The 18102-nt window shown below is 43.7% G+C and overlaps 1 protein-coding gene across 1 annotated transcript in view; it reads right to left on the minus strand.

Moving 5' to 3' along the window:
- Nucleotides 1-15175, minus strand: part of VEGFC (vascular endothelial growth factor C) — a 201574-nt gene extending 186399 nt beyond the window's left edge. Inside the window, exon 1 of the mRNA XM_077477249.1 lies at nucleotides 14611-15175. Within this exon, the coding sequence (XP_077333375.1) occupies nucleotides 14611-14724 (114 nt within the window). The 5' untranslated portion in view covers nucleotides 14725-15175. The remainder of the gene's footprint in view (nucleotides 1-14610) is intronic.
- Between the last annotated feature and the right edge of the window lie 2927 nt (nucleotides 15176-18102).

Raw genomic sequence — 18102 nt, forward strand, 5'->3', positions numbered from 1 at the left:
GCATAACTTTTTTTTTTCTGGATAGAGCAAGGGATTGTTATAACACCTGTTGTTTTTTTTTTTTTTTTTTTTTTTTTCAAAAGCTTGGCTCAAGGGATGACTTTCAATAGATCGCAGCGAGGTAACTGCTCTGCTACGCACGAAACCCTGACCCAGAATCAGGTCGTCTACGAATGATTTAGCACCGGGTTCCCAACGAACATGCGATGCGCTCCGGGAGAGAGGCGGCCCGCTTCCGTCCGCGCTCCGGTCCCGAGGCAAGCGGCACTACGTGCCGGCCCCCGCCCTGGCGAAGGGGTGGTGGGGGCCGGCTATCCCAGGACAACCTGAGCTCAGCGGCACTGCTGTATCGTTTTTTTTTTATCTGTGTCCCCTTTACTTTTTGCACCATAGCCACAACAGTAATGAGAGAAAATCCGGCAAAAAAAGAGGTAAATGCCTGGTTATCACCACTTCAGCCTAGGAAGATTTAGATGCTCAATGACCAGAGCATTTTTTGCGATACGGCACTGCATCGTAACTGACAATTGACACGACCGTGCGACGATGTACCCAAACAAAATTGACGTCCTTTTATTCCCACAAATAGTGCTTTCTTTTGGTGGTATTTGATCATCTCTGCATTTTTGTACTTTTTGCTATAATAAATATCCCCAATTTTTTTTTAAAAAAAGCTTATTTTTTTCTCAGTTTAGGCCAATATGTATTCTTCTACATGTGTTTGGTAAAAAAAAAAAAATCAGACGGCTCACGGGAACGTGCCGACCTGCCGCAGTATAATGACGACAGCTGGTCGGCAAGTGGTTAAACTAGTGTCCACATGAGAAGATTTCCCTTCTATTACTGTTCTGGTGATCACCCAAAATATGATTTATTCTTTCACTCTCAGTGATAACGGTCACCAGGACAAATAGAGAGGGTGACTCTCCCTAACGGGGACACAGACAGAAATAAAAACCTGACATGGGTTCTAATCCCTCTCCACTCTATCCAAACTTTAAAAAAAAGTGTTGTCCTTAGTTATACTTTAAAGTGTGCATTAACCCCAACAGTGTACTTTTCTTATTTGGTTCCTTTTGATCTGAATGATTTGAATACATCTTTTTACATCAGTTTGTTTATCTTGCCAGAAAGCCATTGAGATCTCTCTGCGTCTGATGCACTTAAATCTCAAGCAGTGTTACCAACTTTGTCAGATACTCACTGTGAACTATAAAACACCTTCCCTATATGTTGTGGAGATAAGGGGAGTTTTGGCGTCCTTATACACTACCATAAGCCACCACATCTAAAGCTGGCCACGGAAATTTCAAATCAGGGTCAGTTCAGCAGGGACAGACCAAGATTCAAACCATCAATGGGCAGGGTGATCATACCCAAGTCGATCTATCGATCAACTTGGGTACAAGCAGCATGCCAGATTTTAAGGATGTGATTATTGTCATTGGCTATAGCCTGTCTATGCCCCCCTGCTGGAAGAACACGGGGTGCGGGAGGGATCCTCCCATCAACACTGATTGCAGGCCGGAAGATCACAGCATAGAACTAGTTTGGAGACAGGATTATTGCAAGGCACAGATCTGGGGAAAGCTACAAAACAATTCTGTTGTGCTGAAGGTTCCCAAGAACATAGCGTCCTCATAAGCTCTTAAATGGAATACGTTTTGCACAACCAGGACTCTTCCAAGAGTAATCAGGAGAGAAGGGCCTGAGTAATGCCCAGTACACATGATGAGATTATCGGATTAATGATAGTCCATTTTTTTTGCATGCTAATCTTATATCAAAAATGAAGAGTTTACTAAAGTTACAAAAATTCTCGTACGACAGAATAAAAATTCAGAAGTGATGTAATGTGTTGAAGTGTATTTGTATTGTATTTGTGAATGACAACTGTACTAATTAAACAAAAATCGTACAATCTAGTATCGTACGAAAAAAAATTTCGGGCTATTTTTTGGATGATTTTCTGATCGTGTACGGGCCATAACAGAGGTGACCTTGAACAGGGGCAGACTGACAACTCCTTCGGCCACCGGGCAATAGAAGATTGTGGGGCCCTCGGGCAATAGGAGATTATGGACCCACACAGTATACACACACACATACAGTATACACACACAGACACACAGTATACATATACACACACTGAAAAGGTACTGGAGAGGCGGGGCAACTATAATCTTGGGATTTTTAAAAAAACACAGATTTTTACATACTGTCCCTGGTTTTATTAAGGCTGGCAACCCTGATGGGGCCCCCTAGTGACATGGGGCCCTCGGGAAGTGCCCGAGTGCCCCAATGGTCAGTCCGCCCCTGACCTTGAACCAGATGATCACTCTGACTGAGCTACAGAGACCCGATGTGGAGATGGGACAAAGTTCCAGAAGGAATCACTGCAACCCTCTACTGATCTGGGTTTATGGCAGAGTGGCTAGAGAGAAGCCTCTTCTGAAAAACAGACGAAAGCCTGCTTGGACTTTGCAAAAAAGCATCTAAAGGACTGTGAGAAACAAGATTCTCTGGTCTGATGAAACCTAGAATGAACTTTTTGTCCTCAATTCTAAATCGTATGTCTGTAGGAAACTAGGCACCGTTCATCACCTGCCCAGTACTATCCTAAGAGTGAAGCATGATAGTGGCAGCATCATGCTTTGGGGGTGTTTTTCAGCAGCAGGGACTAAGAGACAGGTCAGGGTTGAGGGAAAGTTGAATGGAGCAAAGTACAGAGATATCCTCAATGAAAACCACAGACTGGTCCAAAGGTTCACCTTCAAACATGACAACGATCCTATGCACACAGCCAAGTAAACACAGGAGTGGTTGAAGGTCAATTCTGTGAATGTCGTAGAGTGGTTTAGCCAGAGCCCTTATTTGAGCCCTATTGAACATATCTGGAGACACCTGAAAATGGCTGTCCACTGACAGCCCCTATTCAACCTGACTGAGCTTGAGAGGATTTGCAAAAAAGAATGGCAGAAAATTTCCCATCCCAGGTGTAAAAAACTTGTCACATCATATCCAAAAAGATTCAAGGCTATAATTGTTGCTAAAGGTGCTTCATCAATGTACTGAGTAAAGGGGTCTGAATACTTAGGTAGATGTGATATTTCAGTTTTTGTTTTTAATAAATTGTGTAATAGTGTAATGAGGGAAAAAATGAATTTAAACAACTCTAGTATCAGGGTGCAACATAACAAAATTGAAAAAAGTCAAGGGGGTTTGAATACCTTATAAATACACTGTATACAGTATCTCCCAAAAGTTATTACAACCCTCACATTTTTGTAAATATTTTATTATAACTTTTCATGTGACAACACTGAAGAAATGACACTTTGCTACAATGTAAAGTAGTGAGTGTACAGCTTGTATAACAGTGTACATTTGTTGTCCCCTCAAAATAACTCAACACACAACCATTAATGTCTAAACCTCTGGAAACAAAAGTGAGTACACCCCTAAGTAGAAATTGGGCCCAATTAGCTATTTTCCTTCTCCGGTGTCATGTGACTCGTTAGTGTTACGAGGTCCCAAGTTTGAATGGGGAGCAAGTGTGATAAATTTGGTGTTATCACTCTCACTCCCTCATACTGGTCTTTGCAAGTTCAACATGGCCCCTCATGGCAAAGAACTCTCTGAGGATCTGAAAAAAAGAACTTTTGCTCTACATAAAGATTGCCTAAGCTATAAGAAGACTGCCAAGACCCTGAAACTAAGCTGCAGCATGGTAACCAAGACCATACAGCGGTTTAACAGGACTTGCCGTGGTAGACCAAAGAAGTTGAGTGCACGTGCTCAGTGTCATATCCAGAGGCTGTCTTTAGGAAATAGACATCTGAGTGCTGCCAGTAGAGGTTGAAGGGGTGGTAGACAGCTTGTTAGTGCTCAGACCATACGCCGTACACTGCATCAAATTGATCTGCATGGCTGTCATCCCAGAAGAAAGCCTCTTCTAAAGGTGATGCACAAAAAAAGCCCACAAACATTTTGCTGAAGACAAGCAGACTAAGGACATGGCTTACTAGAACCATGTCCTGTGGTCTGAGACCAAAAAAAAAAAAACGTATTTGGTTCAGATGGCTTCAAGCGTGTGTGGCAGCAACCAGGTGAGGAGTACAAAGACACGTTTGTCTTGCCTACAGTCAAGCATGGTGGTGGGAGTGTCATGGTCTGTGACTGTATGAGTGCTTCCAAGCACTGGGGAGCTACAGTTCATTGAGGGAACCATGAATGCCAGCATGTACTGTGACATACTGAAGCAGAGCATGGACCTCTCCCTTCGGGGACTAGGATGCAGGGCAGTATTCCAACATGATAACAACCCCAAACACACCTCCAAGACGACCACTGCCTTGCTAAAGAAGTTGAGGATAAAGGTGATGGACTGGCCAAGCATGTCTCCAGACCTAAAACCTACTGTATCTCACAAAAGTGAATACACCCTTCATATTTTTGTAAATATTTTATTATATCTTTTCATGTGACACACTTTGCTACAATGTAAAGTACTGAGTGTACAGCTTGTATAACAGTGTAAATTTGCTGTCCTCTCAAAAAAAACTCAATACACAGCTATTAATGTCTAAACCGATGGCAACAAAAGTGAGTACACCCCTAAGTGGAAATGTCCAAATTGTGCCCAATTAGCCCCCCCCCCCCCCCCCCGATGTCATGTGACCTGTTAGTGTTACAAGGTCTAAGGTGTGAATGGGGAACAAGTGTGTTGAATTTGGTATTATCACTCTCACTCTCTCATACTGGTCACTGGATGTTTCAACATGGCACCTCATGGCAAAGAACTCTCTGAGGATCTGAAAAAAAAGAATTGTTGCTCTACATAAAGATGGCCTAGGCTAGGGATCTGCAATTAGCTGACCTCCAGATGTTACAAAACGACAAGTCCCATCATGCCTCTGCCTCTGGGTGTCATGCTTGTGGCTGTCAGAGTCTTGCTATGCCTCATGGGATTTGAAGTTCTGCAACAGCTGGAGGTCCACTAATTGCATATCCCTGGCCTAGGCTATAGGAAGATTGCCATGACCCTGAAACTGAGCTGCAGCACGGTGGCCAAGACCATACAGTGGTTTAACAGGACAGGTTCCACTCAGAACATACCTTGCCATGGTCGACCAAAGAAGTTGAATGCACGTGCTTAGCATCATATCCAGAGGTTGTCTTTGGGAGATATGAGTGCTACCAGCATTGCTGCAGAGGTTGAAGGGGTGGAAGGTCAGCCTGTCAGTGCTCAGACCATACGCCGCACACTGTATGAAATTGGTCTGCATGGCTGTAGTCCCAGAAGGAAGCATCTTCTAAAGATAATGCACAGGAAATTCTGCAAACAGTTTGGAGAAGACAAGCAGACTAAGGACATGGATTACTGGAACCATGTCTTGAGGTCTGGTTCCAACTTATTTGGTTCAGATGTCAAGCGTGTGTGTCGGCAACCAGTTAAAGAGTACAAAGACAAGTGTGTCTTACCTACAGTCAAGCATGGTGGTGGGACTGTCATTGTTGGGTGCTGCATGAGTGCTGCTGGCACTGGGGAGCTACAGTTCATTGAGGGAACCATGAATGCCAACATGTACTGTGCCATACTGAAGTAGAGCATGATCCCCTCCCTTCAGGGACTGGGCTGCATTGCAGTAGTCCAATATAAGGACCCCAAATACACCTCCAAGACCACCACTGCCTTTCTAAAGAAGCTGAGGGTAAAGGTGATGGACTGGCTAAGCAAAGCATTTCTCCAGATCTAAACCCTATTGAGCATCTGTGGGTCATCCTCAAATGGAAGGTGGAGGAGCATAAGGTCCTTAACATTCACCAGCTCCATGATGTCATGATTTAGGAATGGAAGAGGACTCCAGTGGCAATCTGTGAAGCTCTGGTGAACTCCATGCCCAAGAGGGTTAAGGCAGTGCTGGAAAATAATGGTGGCTACACAAAATATTGATACTTTGGGCCCAATTTGGACATTTTCACGTAGGGGTGTATTCACTTTTGTTGGCAGCGGTTTAGACATTAATGGCTGTGTGTTGAGTTATTTTGAGGGGACAACAAATTTACACTGTTATACAAGCTGTACACTCACTACTTTACATTGTAGCAAAGCATAATTTCTTCAGTGTTGTCACATGAAAAGATATAATGAAATATTTACAAAAATGTGAGGGGTGTATTCACTTATGTGAGATACTGTATTGAGCATCTGTGGGGCATCCTCAAACGCAAGGAGGAGCGCAAGGTCTCTAACATCCACCAGCTCAGTGATGTCATCATGGAGGAGTGGAAGAGGACTCCAGTGGCAACCTGTGAAGCTCTGGTGAACTCCATGCCCAAGAGGCTTAAGGCAATGCTGGAAAATAATGGCGGCCACATAAAATATTGACACTTTGGGCCCAATTTGGGCATTTTCACTTAGGGGTCTACTCACTTGTGTTGCCAGCAGTTTAGACATTAATGGCTGTGTGTTAATTTATTTTGAGGGGACAGCAAATTGACACTGTTGTACAAGCTGTACAGTCACTACTTTACATTGTAGCAACGTGTCATTTCTTCAGCGTTGTCACATGTGTGTATATATATATATATATATATATATATATATATATATATATATATATATATATATACACAAACACACACACTGTGTGTTGTGTGTTTGATTGTGTGTGTGTAAGCATATCATTACTAAATGCTTTCTGAGGTCAAATTATTACAACAATTTAGGGCCTGTTCACACCATATTCTGTGAATATTCGGTGAATAGAATTTTCTTCACCAGGTGAAGTTCAGTCATCCCAAGAGCACATAGAAAACTGTTGCGCCCTGCAGTTCCATCTGATGCTCTGCGGTAAAGCACAAGATGTCTGCATTTTATCTGTAACATATTGCTGTGCAGCGATGATGAATGCGGTGTGCATTTGTCACACTTTAATAAAATAAAATAGAAAAAAGGGAAAAAGTTAACAGGACACTGCACCGTAACTCATTGCCTGTTACAATGTACATTAATCTGGTACACTGAGTATTTTAGGGTGCGGGTAGTGTGAACAGGCTCTTAATGAGAATTGGTGATGTAGAAAGAGAAGTAATCCAGATCAAACCTTTTACATAGTTTAGAGTTCTCACTTCCCTTAAAGATAAGTTTAATTGTTTCTTGTGAATTGTTGCCATTGCGCATAACTCAGCATATTCAGTTCATTGTAAATAATAGGCAGGCTCTGGAGAGACATTTCTACACTACATCTGTTCAATGATTATAACCATGAATGGAAAGAAAGGACATGGCAATCATAAGGCAAGGAACAATGTTAAAGAAGAATTCCAGGTGAGGCAATTTTTACATAGTTGCATAAGTCCAAAGCCCGTGGGATCCCCCTGAGGGCTGGAAATTAGGTAGTAGACTCCAGTGATCTCTGCTAGCTTCCGGATCCCATGCCAAGCAGCTGCCCTACTGTAGGAGGTCTCTTGCTCAGCAGGGGCACCATTCAGAAAACATTTTACATTTTCTCGATGAATGGTGATTGGTGCATGTTCAATAATGGTTGGATGAAGTGGAGAGTCAGGGTGGTGATGTCACAATCTTAACCTCCAGTCAGAGAATGCTTTAAGAAAAGAATCCTCTAAATGGCACCCGTTGCGGGTGAGTGACTTTCTGTGTTTACAATACAGCAGGGCAATCATTTAGCTTGGGACAGAAAAGCTAGTGGAGATCACTGTAATAGCAGTGCCTACTACAGTGAGTTCCAGTTTTTACAGTAGCTTTCCTCAAGCTTTTTTGACCCAAAGGAACCCTTAAAATAATTGTCAGGTCTTGGGTTGGGGAGCCACGGCTAAAACCAATTTATTGGCCATCAGTGGGAGAAAAGCTCTTTGCACTGATGGCTGGTGGCAGAATGCCTCACCTACTGTGATCATTAAAATGCCACCCTTACAGACAGCAAAAAAGGTCATTGGTGTCATGAAGCTGACTCTGCTAAATGGCCTTGGACCCAGAACTAGGCAGGCATCATTGGATAAGAGGTTAATCAGACACAGCTCAAGGAATCTCTAGCAACCTCTGAAGGAACCCTAGGGTTCCGCAGAACCCTGGTTGAGAATGTCTGTTCTAGAGGGATCCCACAGGTATGGCACATGCTTACAGTCCAAGCCGGACCAATGTGATTATGTAAAATTTGCCAAACCTGGAATTCAGTTTTAACTCTGACAATAGATTATCAATCTGTTTTCTACACATATTATGTAGTTTATGCAGTGCAGGGGTAATGTAGTAATCAATACCAGCCAAAGAAATATTACTGTCCCTTGGATGAGCAGAGCTAGAATAATAAATGGCGGTTGCTGATTGGCTGCGATGGGTCTTCATTCTTAGTACATCATTGATTTTTAAATAAATCTGCTTGTGCCATTTGTTAAAACTGACTTTTAGCCACAACTCCAAGCTTCCCTACACAGTGGGGATTATTTACGAAACGCAAATCCACTTTGCACTACAAGTGCACTTGGATGTGCAGTCGCTGTAAATCCGAGGTGGGCATGCAAGGAAAATAAAAAACAGCATTTTAGCTTGCACATGATTGGATGATAAAATCAGCAGAGCTTCCCCTAATTTCAGATCTACCTCTCAGATTTACAGCGACTGCACTTCCAAGTGCACTTGTAGTGCAAAGTGGATTTGCCTTTTGTATATAACCCCCATTGTGCTTAGTCTCAAATCTGACTTTTGTCTCCTAATTATTCCTTACATTGTTCCTGACATTTCTTTTCTGCCAACTATTTTACAGCTCCTGGACAATTTCCTTAATGGCTTGATTTCCTTTATTCTCCCTGGAAAATAAAAGGAGACAACCTCGTACTGGACACCAGTTGGCACTCCCAGTTGTACTGATGTCATTCTGGAATTGACGAGACCTGATAGAGGAAAGAAATACATTTCACTTCTGGGTTATAAAGTGAAGTGTCAGCACGAGAGTAAAAGGAAAAGGGATTTCGCATTTGCTAAAAATCTTAAGAGCTGTTTTGTTTTTGCATGTAAAATGATTAATTTGAGATGATAATCATAGGAAAGCTTGAAAACACCAAATGACACATAAGCCCATAGCGTTGGAGATTAGGGATGCTGGGATCTGCCAAGAATATAAAGAAAAGTTGCAAAATGTCAAATTGCTTTTTTTGGAAGGGGATTGTAAGCATTACCAAAAATGCGAACAGGGGTCAGAAGACTTGGATTAATCCTCTAGTTTGGTCGTACTGTATCATAAGCACTGTAATCTCAGCTTATTCAAATTTCCATCGCTGAAACGACTGCGTTCCTGAAGCCTAGCACAGTGAAAAAAAAAAAAGCATTATTTAAGCAACCGGTTCAGTCTGACAGCTCCACAGGCCGGCCTTCGAACTGTCACTTTACTATTTTGCTCCAGGCTAATTACATATGTAATTCTTGGAATGAGAGACTGTAGTAATCTGTTTGTAAACAGAAAGTAGAAGAGTTTTCTGTTACATCCAATCAATTTAGCTAATGCATTCTATTGTTTGAAGGTCCACACAGAAAGGCCTCGTACACACAATATGAAAATCAGAAGGAAAAATGTGTGCTGTCTGCGGATTTTCGGATCATTAGTGCGGCGCTTTCGACAGCCAATTTGACTTTTTCACCAGACAAAAGCTGGATGTGCAGGCTATAACATTTTTCTTGGATGTGAACTCAACATCTGATTTTCGGATGGTGAGTACAGAAATCGACACACAAAAGTCGAAAGTACAAACACGCATGCTCGGAATCAAGGAGCGACTGAGAAGAGTTTGGTCTTGTAAACTACCGTTCGTAATCTGGAATTAACATTCGTGACGAGGCAATTGATGAAATCGCAAAATGCAGCACACATTCTCATCTTCTTTAATGGGATAATGAAGCTGCTTTTCTGGTGATACTGATGTAGATGTCAAACGTATTTTAAAAGGCATTTGTTTTGTACGATCTGAAAATAATGAATCAACACTCACCAAACTTCTACTAGCACGAAAATAGCAGAATAGGACCCCTGTCCTCATTCCCCCCCCCCCCCCCAGTCCTGCTGACCTGCAGCCCGGTGATCTCTCATTTTTAGCCCTGCTATAGCCGCCTCATGCCTCTGTGGCTTAGAAATCCCCTCGACATTCACATGTGTTCTTCCCCACTGAGAGGACGGACTACAAGGGTTATGATTGGTTGGCACCGCCCATGTGACGGCGCCGACCAATTAGAATGCGCTTAAACATCCCTCCTGACGGGGTACATTTAGGAGATTAAGCTCTGGAGGTTTCTAAGTCCTGGAGCCATGAGGCAGCTATAGCAGGGCTCAGAACAGGAGATCACCTCACTGCAGGGGGCGGTTGAGGAAGGGGCCCTAGGTAAGTTCACCTTATAGCTTTTTCTGTAAAGGTGAATTTACCCTTTAAATTCTCTCTCTCCATTTTCTGCATTGAAAATGCCTATAAACAAAAACAATTATCCGTTCGTGATGACATAAATGGGACTAAAAAAGGAAGTTCAATAGCCAGTAGCCAATAGCTTCCCTTGCTATTGAACTTCCTTTTTTAGTCCCATTTACGTCATCACGAAATGACTTTTGAATGGAATTAGTCCCTATGTGTGTGGCCAAGTCCGTTCGTTCGGAAAGTCCGTCTAAACTCAACCCAAAGTCCGTCGGGAAGACCGTTGGACCTAGTCTGCCGGAAAGTCCAGTCATGTGTACTCGGCATAAGTCATCATATACCCATAGAGACAAGTGGGGACCCAATTCAGGTAAAAAAGTAACATAATCTAAAGCAGGGGTCTCAAACTGGTGGCCCTCCCGCTGTTGCAGAACTACAATTCCCACGAGGCACTGCAATGCTGACAGTTATAAGCATGGCTCACAAAGGCAGAGGCATGATGAGACTTGTAGTTCCGGGAACAGCTGGAGGGTTGCCAGTTTGAGACCCCTGATCTAAAGTCTGCTATTATTTAGGGCAGAATATAAGCCCTGGCTATGAAGAGTACATGAGACACGCATTCTTTAAGCTTTGACAGGCATCATAAAACCGCTGACACAAATGAGGAAGTCACATCAAACTGCAAATGTGCATATTTCAGCAATGCTATGAGTTAGTAACCTTTTGGAACACTTATTCCTTTAGACATAACACAGAAAAGATATTGCATCACACAAAAGTGGCTACCATTTCTATACACTGACTATGGCACAAAGACGAAATCTGGGAGACATGCCTATATAAACATGACTGTTTCAGTGACAATGTGTAATGTGACTGATTAGGAGACTTCCCAAAATCCCCTATCCTTAAATACAAATTCCACACGGCATATGCAATGTTCCATGTAATAATAAAACGACCGCAGATCTTATCCAATCCAGCCGTGACATCACAACATGACAGTAAGGCACTATAGCCAAGCTAACAAACTGCTGGAATATATTCAGAGGCGCTATGGATTTAAATAGACATTGTACAAAAACTGGCAGATCTTTTTTTTTTTTTTTTGCACAAATATTTTTATTTCTATATAAGGTACTTAAACTGAACATCCTTTAATACAGTTAAATATTTTGGCAAGCACCATAAGAGTTTTGTACAATAACATCAAAGCAAGGTTAAATAAACTGACCTTATTAAAAAGTCAATAGCATATTGGGCAGAAAGATAAAAAAAAAAAGAGGTAAACATTAAGAGTACAATCTGTAATCCAGAGTTCTAGCTACTGGTCGGTAGAGTAAATAGCCGTTATCCCCTAATGTCTCTGTTTATCTAAGAGTAATTAAGAATAATCATTTCACCTAGTTGTAAATGGGAGATCTGCTCTGGTTTTGAACCCCCCCCCCCCCCTTGCCAAATACTTTCTCCTTTGGAATCCCACACTACCTATCTAAGGACTTACCTACCATACTTTATGGCTTCGCAACATAGTAGCTGACTCTTTTGCTGACTAATCAAACTCAAAGTCACAAAGCAGTTCCCTAAAACATAAAAGTTTTGTAGGTTATAGAAACAAATTGTCTCTGAAAGCCTGGAGTGAGTGAAAACACGTGCTGGTCCACTGCAAGGAATTCCTAGGATGTCATAAAATGTGTGTTAACCTGTTAGCTGCTGCACAGACACAGTAGTAACTAGCATGTAAGAATATATTTCATAACTCATTATGGTGCCGGGTCAGGTCATTTGCAAAGCTAGTCCATTTATACTACATCTACTCCGGACTGGGGCTCCCCTAATTACTAGTGACACACACAGTAGGGTCAAGAGTCATTGTGGCATTACACTGACAGCAGGGGGGGGCTACCTGTGTCATAAATCTGAATACAATTTCACAGTTAGTAAACCCTAACTATGAACTTCTCTTGTTTGCTGGCTTTTGGTCTGCTAAATATACCATTGAAAGCCTTTTGTTATATCTTTTTGATAAGTGGAGAAACATACTTGTTGATGCTGCGAGAAACCTTGTGAGCTGATAAAGTCCTGTAGTTAACTATATATTGTGGAAATGAATTCCCAAAAAGCACAGGTCACTTCTGTGGACTACAGAATACCTCCTCCATATTTTAGGGCTCATTCACGTGACCTGCCCGGTCCGCACTGGATAAACACAGGTCACCGCTGTACACCACAGCAGGTCACTGTTCACACCATAACACTGGGGTAATGTGTGGTGTAGTGCGCAAAAATGCAGATGTGCTACATTTTCCTGCAGGGCACAGGATGGCACCACAGGTCACCGCTGTACACCACAACAGGTCACTGTTCACACCATAACACTGGGGTAATGTGTGGCGTAGTGCGCAAAATGCAGATATGCTACATTTTCCTGCAAGGCACAGGATGGCACCACAGGTCACCGCACAACACTGTATGCTACCAATAAAAATGCAAGGCATTGCTCATCAATGCTGCTACACAGTGGACACCAGCCCTACAATAAAATGCACTATTTTAGAGAGTGGCCAGTGTGAACTTACCCTTATCCATTTGCAGAGGGCAAAGTGTCTAAATCAGGAGTGAGTAGCAATGAGTGACAATTGTATGTAATCACACGTATGAAAGTAAATCACTCGTATGTGTGCACAAGCACCCGCAGGCAAAACACGCTGCCCTTTGCCAGATGCGTGTAGGTGCTGTTAATTCTGCATCTGGAAGGACAGCGCATTTCATGTTCCCTACAGCTGCGGTTTTGAAAAGGTGCAGGGGTCTTATCCCTCTGTTTTTTTTATAGGGTCAGCAGCCCTTTCAAACAAATGGGCTGCTGTTCCCCCCCAAATGTGGCACACAGGGAACACATAGATGTGAGCCTTTTCAGAAAATACAACCTGTCCTACTTTGTTTAAGCACATGCCCAAGCACCATGTTGATGTAAACCAAAACAATAGGACATAAGGCAATTAGCTTTTTCTATTAATTGGGACTGCACTGAGTCTTCCTGATGCCACAATTACATACCTGCTTGAGGTACGATCTGACTCTGGAGCTTTTATACCTTGCAAAGTTCCCACAACTCATGAAGGCTCTTAAAAACCTAGAGTTAAAGAATGTTTCTGCAACCCAAGAATTCTAGAAGATAACTGCAACCCAAGAACTCAAGAAATGTCATGCAAAACAAGAACTCAAGAAAGTCCTTGCAACCCAAGAACTTAAGAAGCTTCTGCAACTTAATAACTCAAGAAAAGTTCTGCAACTCAAGAACTCAAGAAAGTTCGGCAACTCAAGAACTGAAGAAAGTTCTGCAACTCAAGAACTCAAGAAAGTTCTACAACCCTGCGTGCTTGTATTAGCTGACTCTGGAGCTTTTATACCTTACAAAGTCCCTGCAACTCTTGAAAGTTATTACAGCCCTGGAACTCAAGAAAGGTTCTGCAATCCAAGAACTCTAGAATATAACTGCAACACAAGAACTTAAGAAGGTTCATGCAACCCAAGAACTTAAGAAAGTCCTTGCAATCCAAGAACTTAAGAAGGTTCTGCAACTCAAGAACTCAAGAAAGTTCTGCAACTTAAGAACTCAAGAAAGTTCTGCAACCCTTCTTGCTTGTACTAGCTGACTCTGGAGCTATTATACCTTACAAATTCCCTGAAACTCATGAAGGTTATTACAGCCCTAGAACTTAAGAAAGTCTTTGCAAAATCAAGAACTTAAAAAGGTTCTGCAACTCAAGAAGGTTCTGCAAGCCAAGATCTCAAGAAATTTCATGCAACCCAAGAACTTAAGAAAGTCCTTGCATCCTAAGAAGGTCCTGCAACTCAATAACTCAAGAAAGTCCTTGCAACTCAAGAACTTCAGAAAGTTCTGGAACTCAAGAAAGTTCTGCAACTTAAGGAATCAAGAAAGTTCTGCAACTTAAGGAACCAAAACGTTCTGCAACTCAAGAACTCAAGGAAATTCTGCAACTCAAGAAATCAAGAAAGTTTTGCAACGCAAGAACTCAAATAAGTCTCTACAACCCATGATCTCAAGAAAGTTCTACAACACAAGATTTACAGTCAAGTGTCACTATTTAGGGGTGCACAGGGGATGTGTGATCCTCGATCTGATATATGGGTTAGTTATAGGTTGTAAAGCCTTTAGTCATGCCTTACCTTAAAGTCGCCAAAATCCGGATCGTCGTAGTAACCTTGTCCTGACTCATAAGCAGTGTCTCCCTGGATCAATACTGTGTAAAGAAAAAGTAGCGCTACTTCCAGCAAGTGCATTTTCTAGTCCGGGCTCTGGCTCTAGTGCTGGCGGCAGTCAGGCTCCGATGTGTTCCCAGTCTTGCCTCCCTTAGTCCAGCAAGCCCCGCAGCATCAGCCACTTCCAAGCAAGCGATCCAAAGTCACAGAAGAAAGTTGTCTCAGGAAACTGGACATCCGAGTGGGTTGCTGCGAGCTAGCCTGCGTCCAGCCAGTAATGCCAGCATGGGGGAGATGGGAGAGAGGGGGTGGCAATGGCTACAAATGAATTGTCGGGGCAGAGCAGGGCACAGGACGCCCAGGCTGGTCTGCAGTGCTGCCAGGCATAAGGAGATGTCAGTGGGGAATAGAGAGAGCTAATCCAGTAATAGAAGGCATGCAGGGATGGCAGGTCTAATGCAGTGTGAGAGAAGAGAGAGCACACACACACAATAATTCCTCCCTCCTCTCATCCTCTGATTGTAGTGTGCAGTCTCTCCTCCTCCCTCTGCTCACTCATCACCCCTCCTTCTTGTCACTGGCAGGAGGCAGTTCTCTACAAGAAACATCTTACTACCATTCCACTCTACAGCTCTTCTGATTGAGCAGGGACCTTCCTAGAGACCTTCTATAGAGACCTTCTAGACTTGCCAACTGTCCCTGATTTCCACCACCCACTTTGTGGATTAGTCTGTGATGATTGGATCTGTATAATGGCAGCATCAGACCCATTTTCTTCTGCACTGCTAACTGAATCCTTACATAGTAAGTATAAAAGTCAGATCTTTGAGGACCCATCCACATGTCGTGGTAAGGCATGCTAAAATGCTTGCATTAGCGAGCTTGGCAATCTGTTGGGCAACACATGTGCTCTGCATTGCTGTGCCATTCATTGTGAATGTAAATGACACAATGTGCTAGTAACAATTGCAATACAAATATATATATATATATATATATATATATATTTGTACTTATTACTAGCGCCACACACATATATATATATATATATATATATATATATATATATATATATATATATATATATATATGTAGTGCCGGCTCCTGAACAGCATGCGTTATGTGTTTTTCTCCATTTAAAGAGGAGCTGCACCTAAAAAAAAAAATATTAAAAGCCAGCAGCTACTAATATTGCCACCGCCGCCATCCTCTGTCAGGGAATCGGGAAGTGAAGCATGGCGGCTTCACTGCCCGGTTCCCTACTGCGCATGCGCGAGTCGCGCTGCGCGTCTCTTATGGTCCCCCGCTGTGTCTCTGGGAACTGTGTGTTTCCCAGAACACAACGGGGGGGGGGGGGGGCTTCTGCGGCGGTCTGGCCGGAAGTGGGTGCAGTTACCTGGATTATCCAGGTAACTGCACCCCCCTCCCCCCTGAAAGGTGCCGATTGTGGCACCGGAGGGGGGGAGGGATCAGATTAGCGGAACTTCCCCTTTTGGGTGAAGAACCGCTTTAACATTCCTGAAACCGCAGTTTGGTTTTGGGTTTAATTACACCAAATTATGGTTTCAGTACCAGTTTGGCTGGATTGCACTGTGTTCTGCTTGGCCATAGGTGGCACTGTCCTCGCTGGCAGGTGTGAGACTGCAGTACAGCTGGATGCATTGAGTGCCACTTTTTCTCGGAACCAACTCAGCGGGCGTATCATCCTGCTGTGCATTCTGGGAGAGGGTACTTAACCACTTCAATACCGGGCACTTAAACACCTTCCTGGCCAGACCAATTTTGAGCTTTCAGCGCTGTCGCATTTTGAACGACAATTGCGCGGTCATGCTACACTGTACCCAAATGAAATTTTTATCATTTTTTCCCCACAAATAGAGCTTTCTTTTGGTGGTATTTGATCACCTCTACGGTTTTTATTTTTTGCGCTACAAATAAAAAAATACTGAAAATTTTGAAAAAAAATATGTTTTTTTTTGTTTCAGTTTCAAAACTTTGTAAATAAGTACGTTTTCTCCTTCACTGATGGGCACTGATGGGACTACACTGATGGGCACTGATAAGGTGGCACTGATGGGCACCAATGATGTGGCACCAATGAAGTGGCACTGATGAGGTGGCATTGATGGACACTGATATGTGGCACTGATAGGTGGCACTGATGGGCACTGATGGGCGAAACGGATGGGCACTGATAGGTGGCACTGATGGGCGGCACAGATGGGCATGGATGGGCGGCACAGATGGGCATGATAGGCAGCACAGATGGGCATGGGTGGGCACTGATAGGTGGCACGGATGGGCACTGATAGGCGGCATAGGTGGGCACTATTGGCAAGACACAGGTGGGCACTGATAGACGGCACAGGTGGGCACTCATAGGCGGCATTGTATTGTTATACTGTACTAATGGATGCCAATCAGTGCCAAACAATAATGCATGCCAATCAGTGATGCCCATTGTGGGCACTGATTGGCATCCATTATGGGCACTGATTGGCATCCATTGTGGCACTGACTGGCATCCCTGGTGGTCTAGGGAGGATTACCTTTTGCTGGGCATCCCTGGTGGTCTGGTGGCATCCCTGGTGGTCCAGTGTGGGTATCCTCGGGGAGGCTGCGCTGATAATCGATCAGCACAGACCCCCCTGTCAGAGGAGCAGCCGATCTGACAGACGCGAGTGAGGAAAAGCCGATCACCGGCTCTTCCTTATTTACACTGTGATCAGCCGTGATTGGACACGGCTGATCACGTGGTAAAGAGTCTCCGTCGGAGACTCTTTACCGAGATCGTAGTTGGAGGGTGTCAGACTGACACCCCGCAACAACGATCGCCGCGATGCGCGCCCCCGGGGGCGCGCAGCGGCTTATAATCTTGATCACGTCATATGACGTCCGATCAGGATTATGCAACCACTTTGCCACCGTCAATTGCCTATAGGGCGGGCGGCAAGTGGTTAAGGTACTGACAACACGTGTTTCTGGGTTCCGGTCCAGAAGATCTTTTCTGTCTGTTTTGTCCTGGTCCTCCTGACCAGCCCCCATGGCTCTCATGGCCTGGGGTGCGGATCCATCCAATTCCGAATCTCGGGCTGGCTAGCCTGAGGCCAAGTAACTGGAGGGAGGATTCGGAGGTGGTCCAGTGCCATCTCATCTGTGGAGAGGCCCAGAAACTGAAGAAGCAACCAGGGAAGGACTCTTCGGGAGAAGGCCACGCTGAAGGCTGGCTTCTCAGCAAGAGCCTGGAGGCTTAGTGGAAAGACCCCAAGTGAATCTACAATCGTACGGTATCGCCGGGCCGGCTGCAAGATACTGGTACCGTATGAGGGCTCTCTAAATTGGTCTACATCCTTCAGTTACTACAAGTGTTCTACAACAAGTCTGTGGCAGAGACTTTACTACAAGTGTTCTACAACAAGTCTGTGGCAGAGACTTTACTACAAGTGTTTTACAACAAGT

This window comes from Lithobates pipiens, unplaced genomic scaffold (assembly GCF_037356315.1).
Source record: "Lithobates pipiens isolate NorthernLeopardFrog02 unplaced genomic scaffold, aLitPip1_a1.2 Scaffold_13, whole genome shotgun sequence".
NCBI classification, from domain to species: domain Eukaryota; kingdom Metazoa; phylum Chordata; class Amphibia; order Anura; family Ranidae; genus Lithobates; species Lithobates pipiens.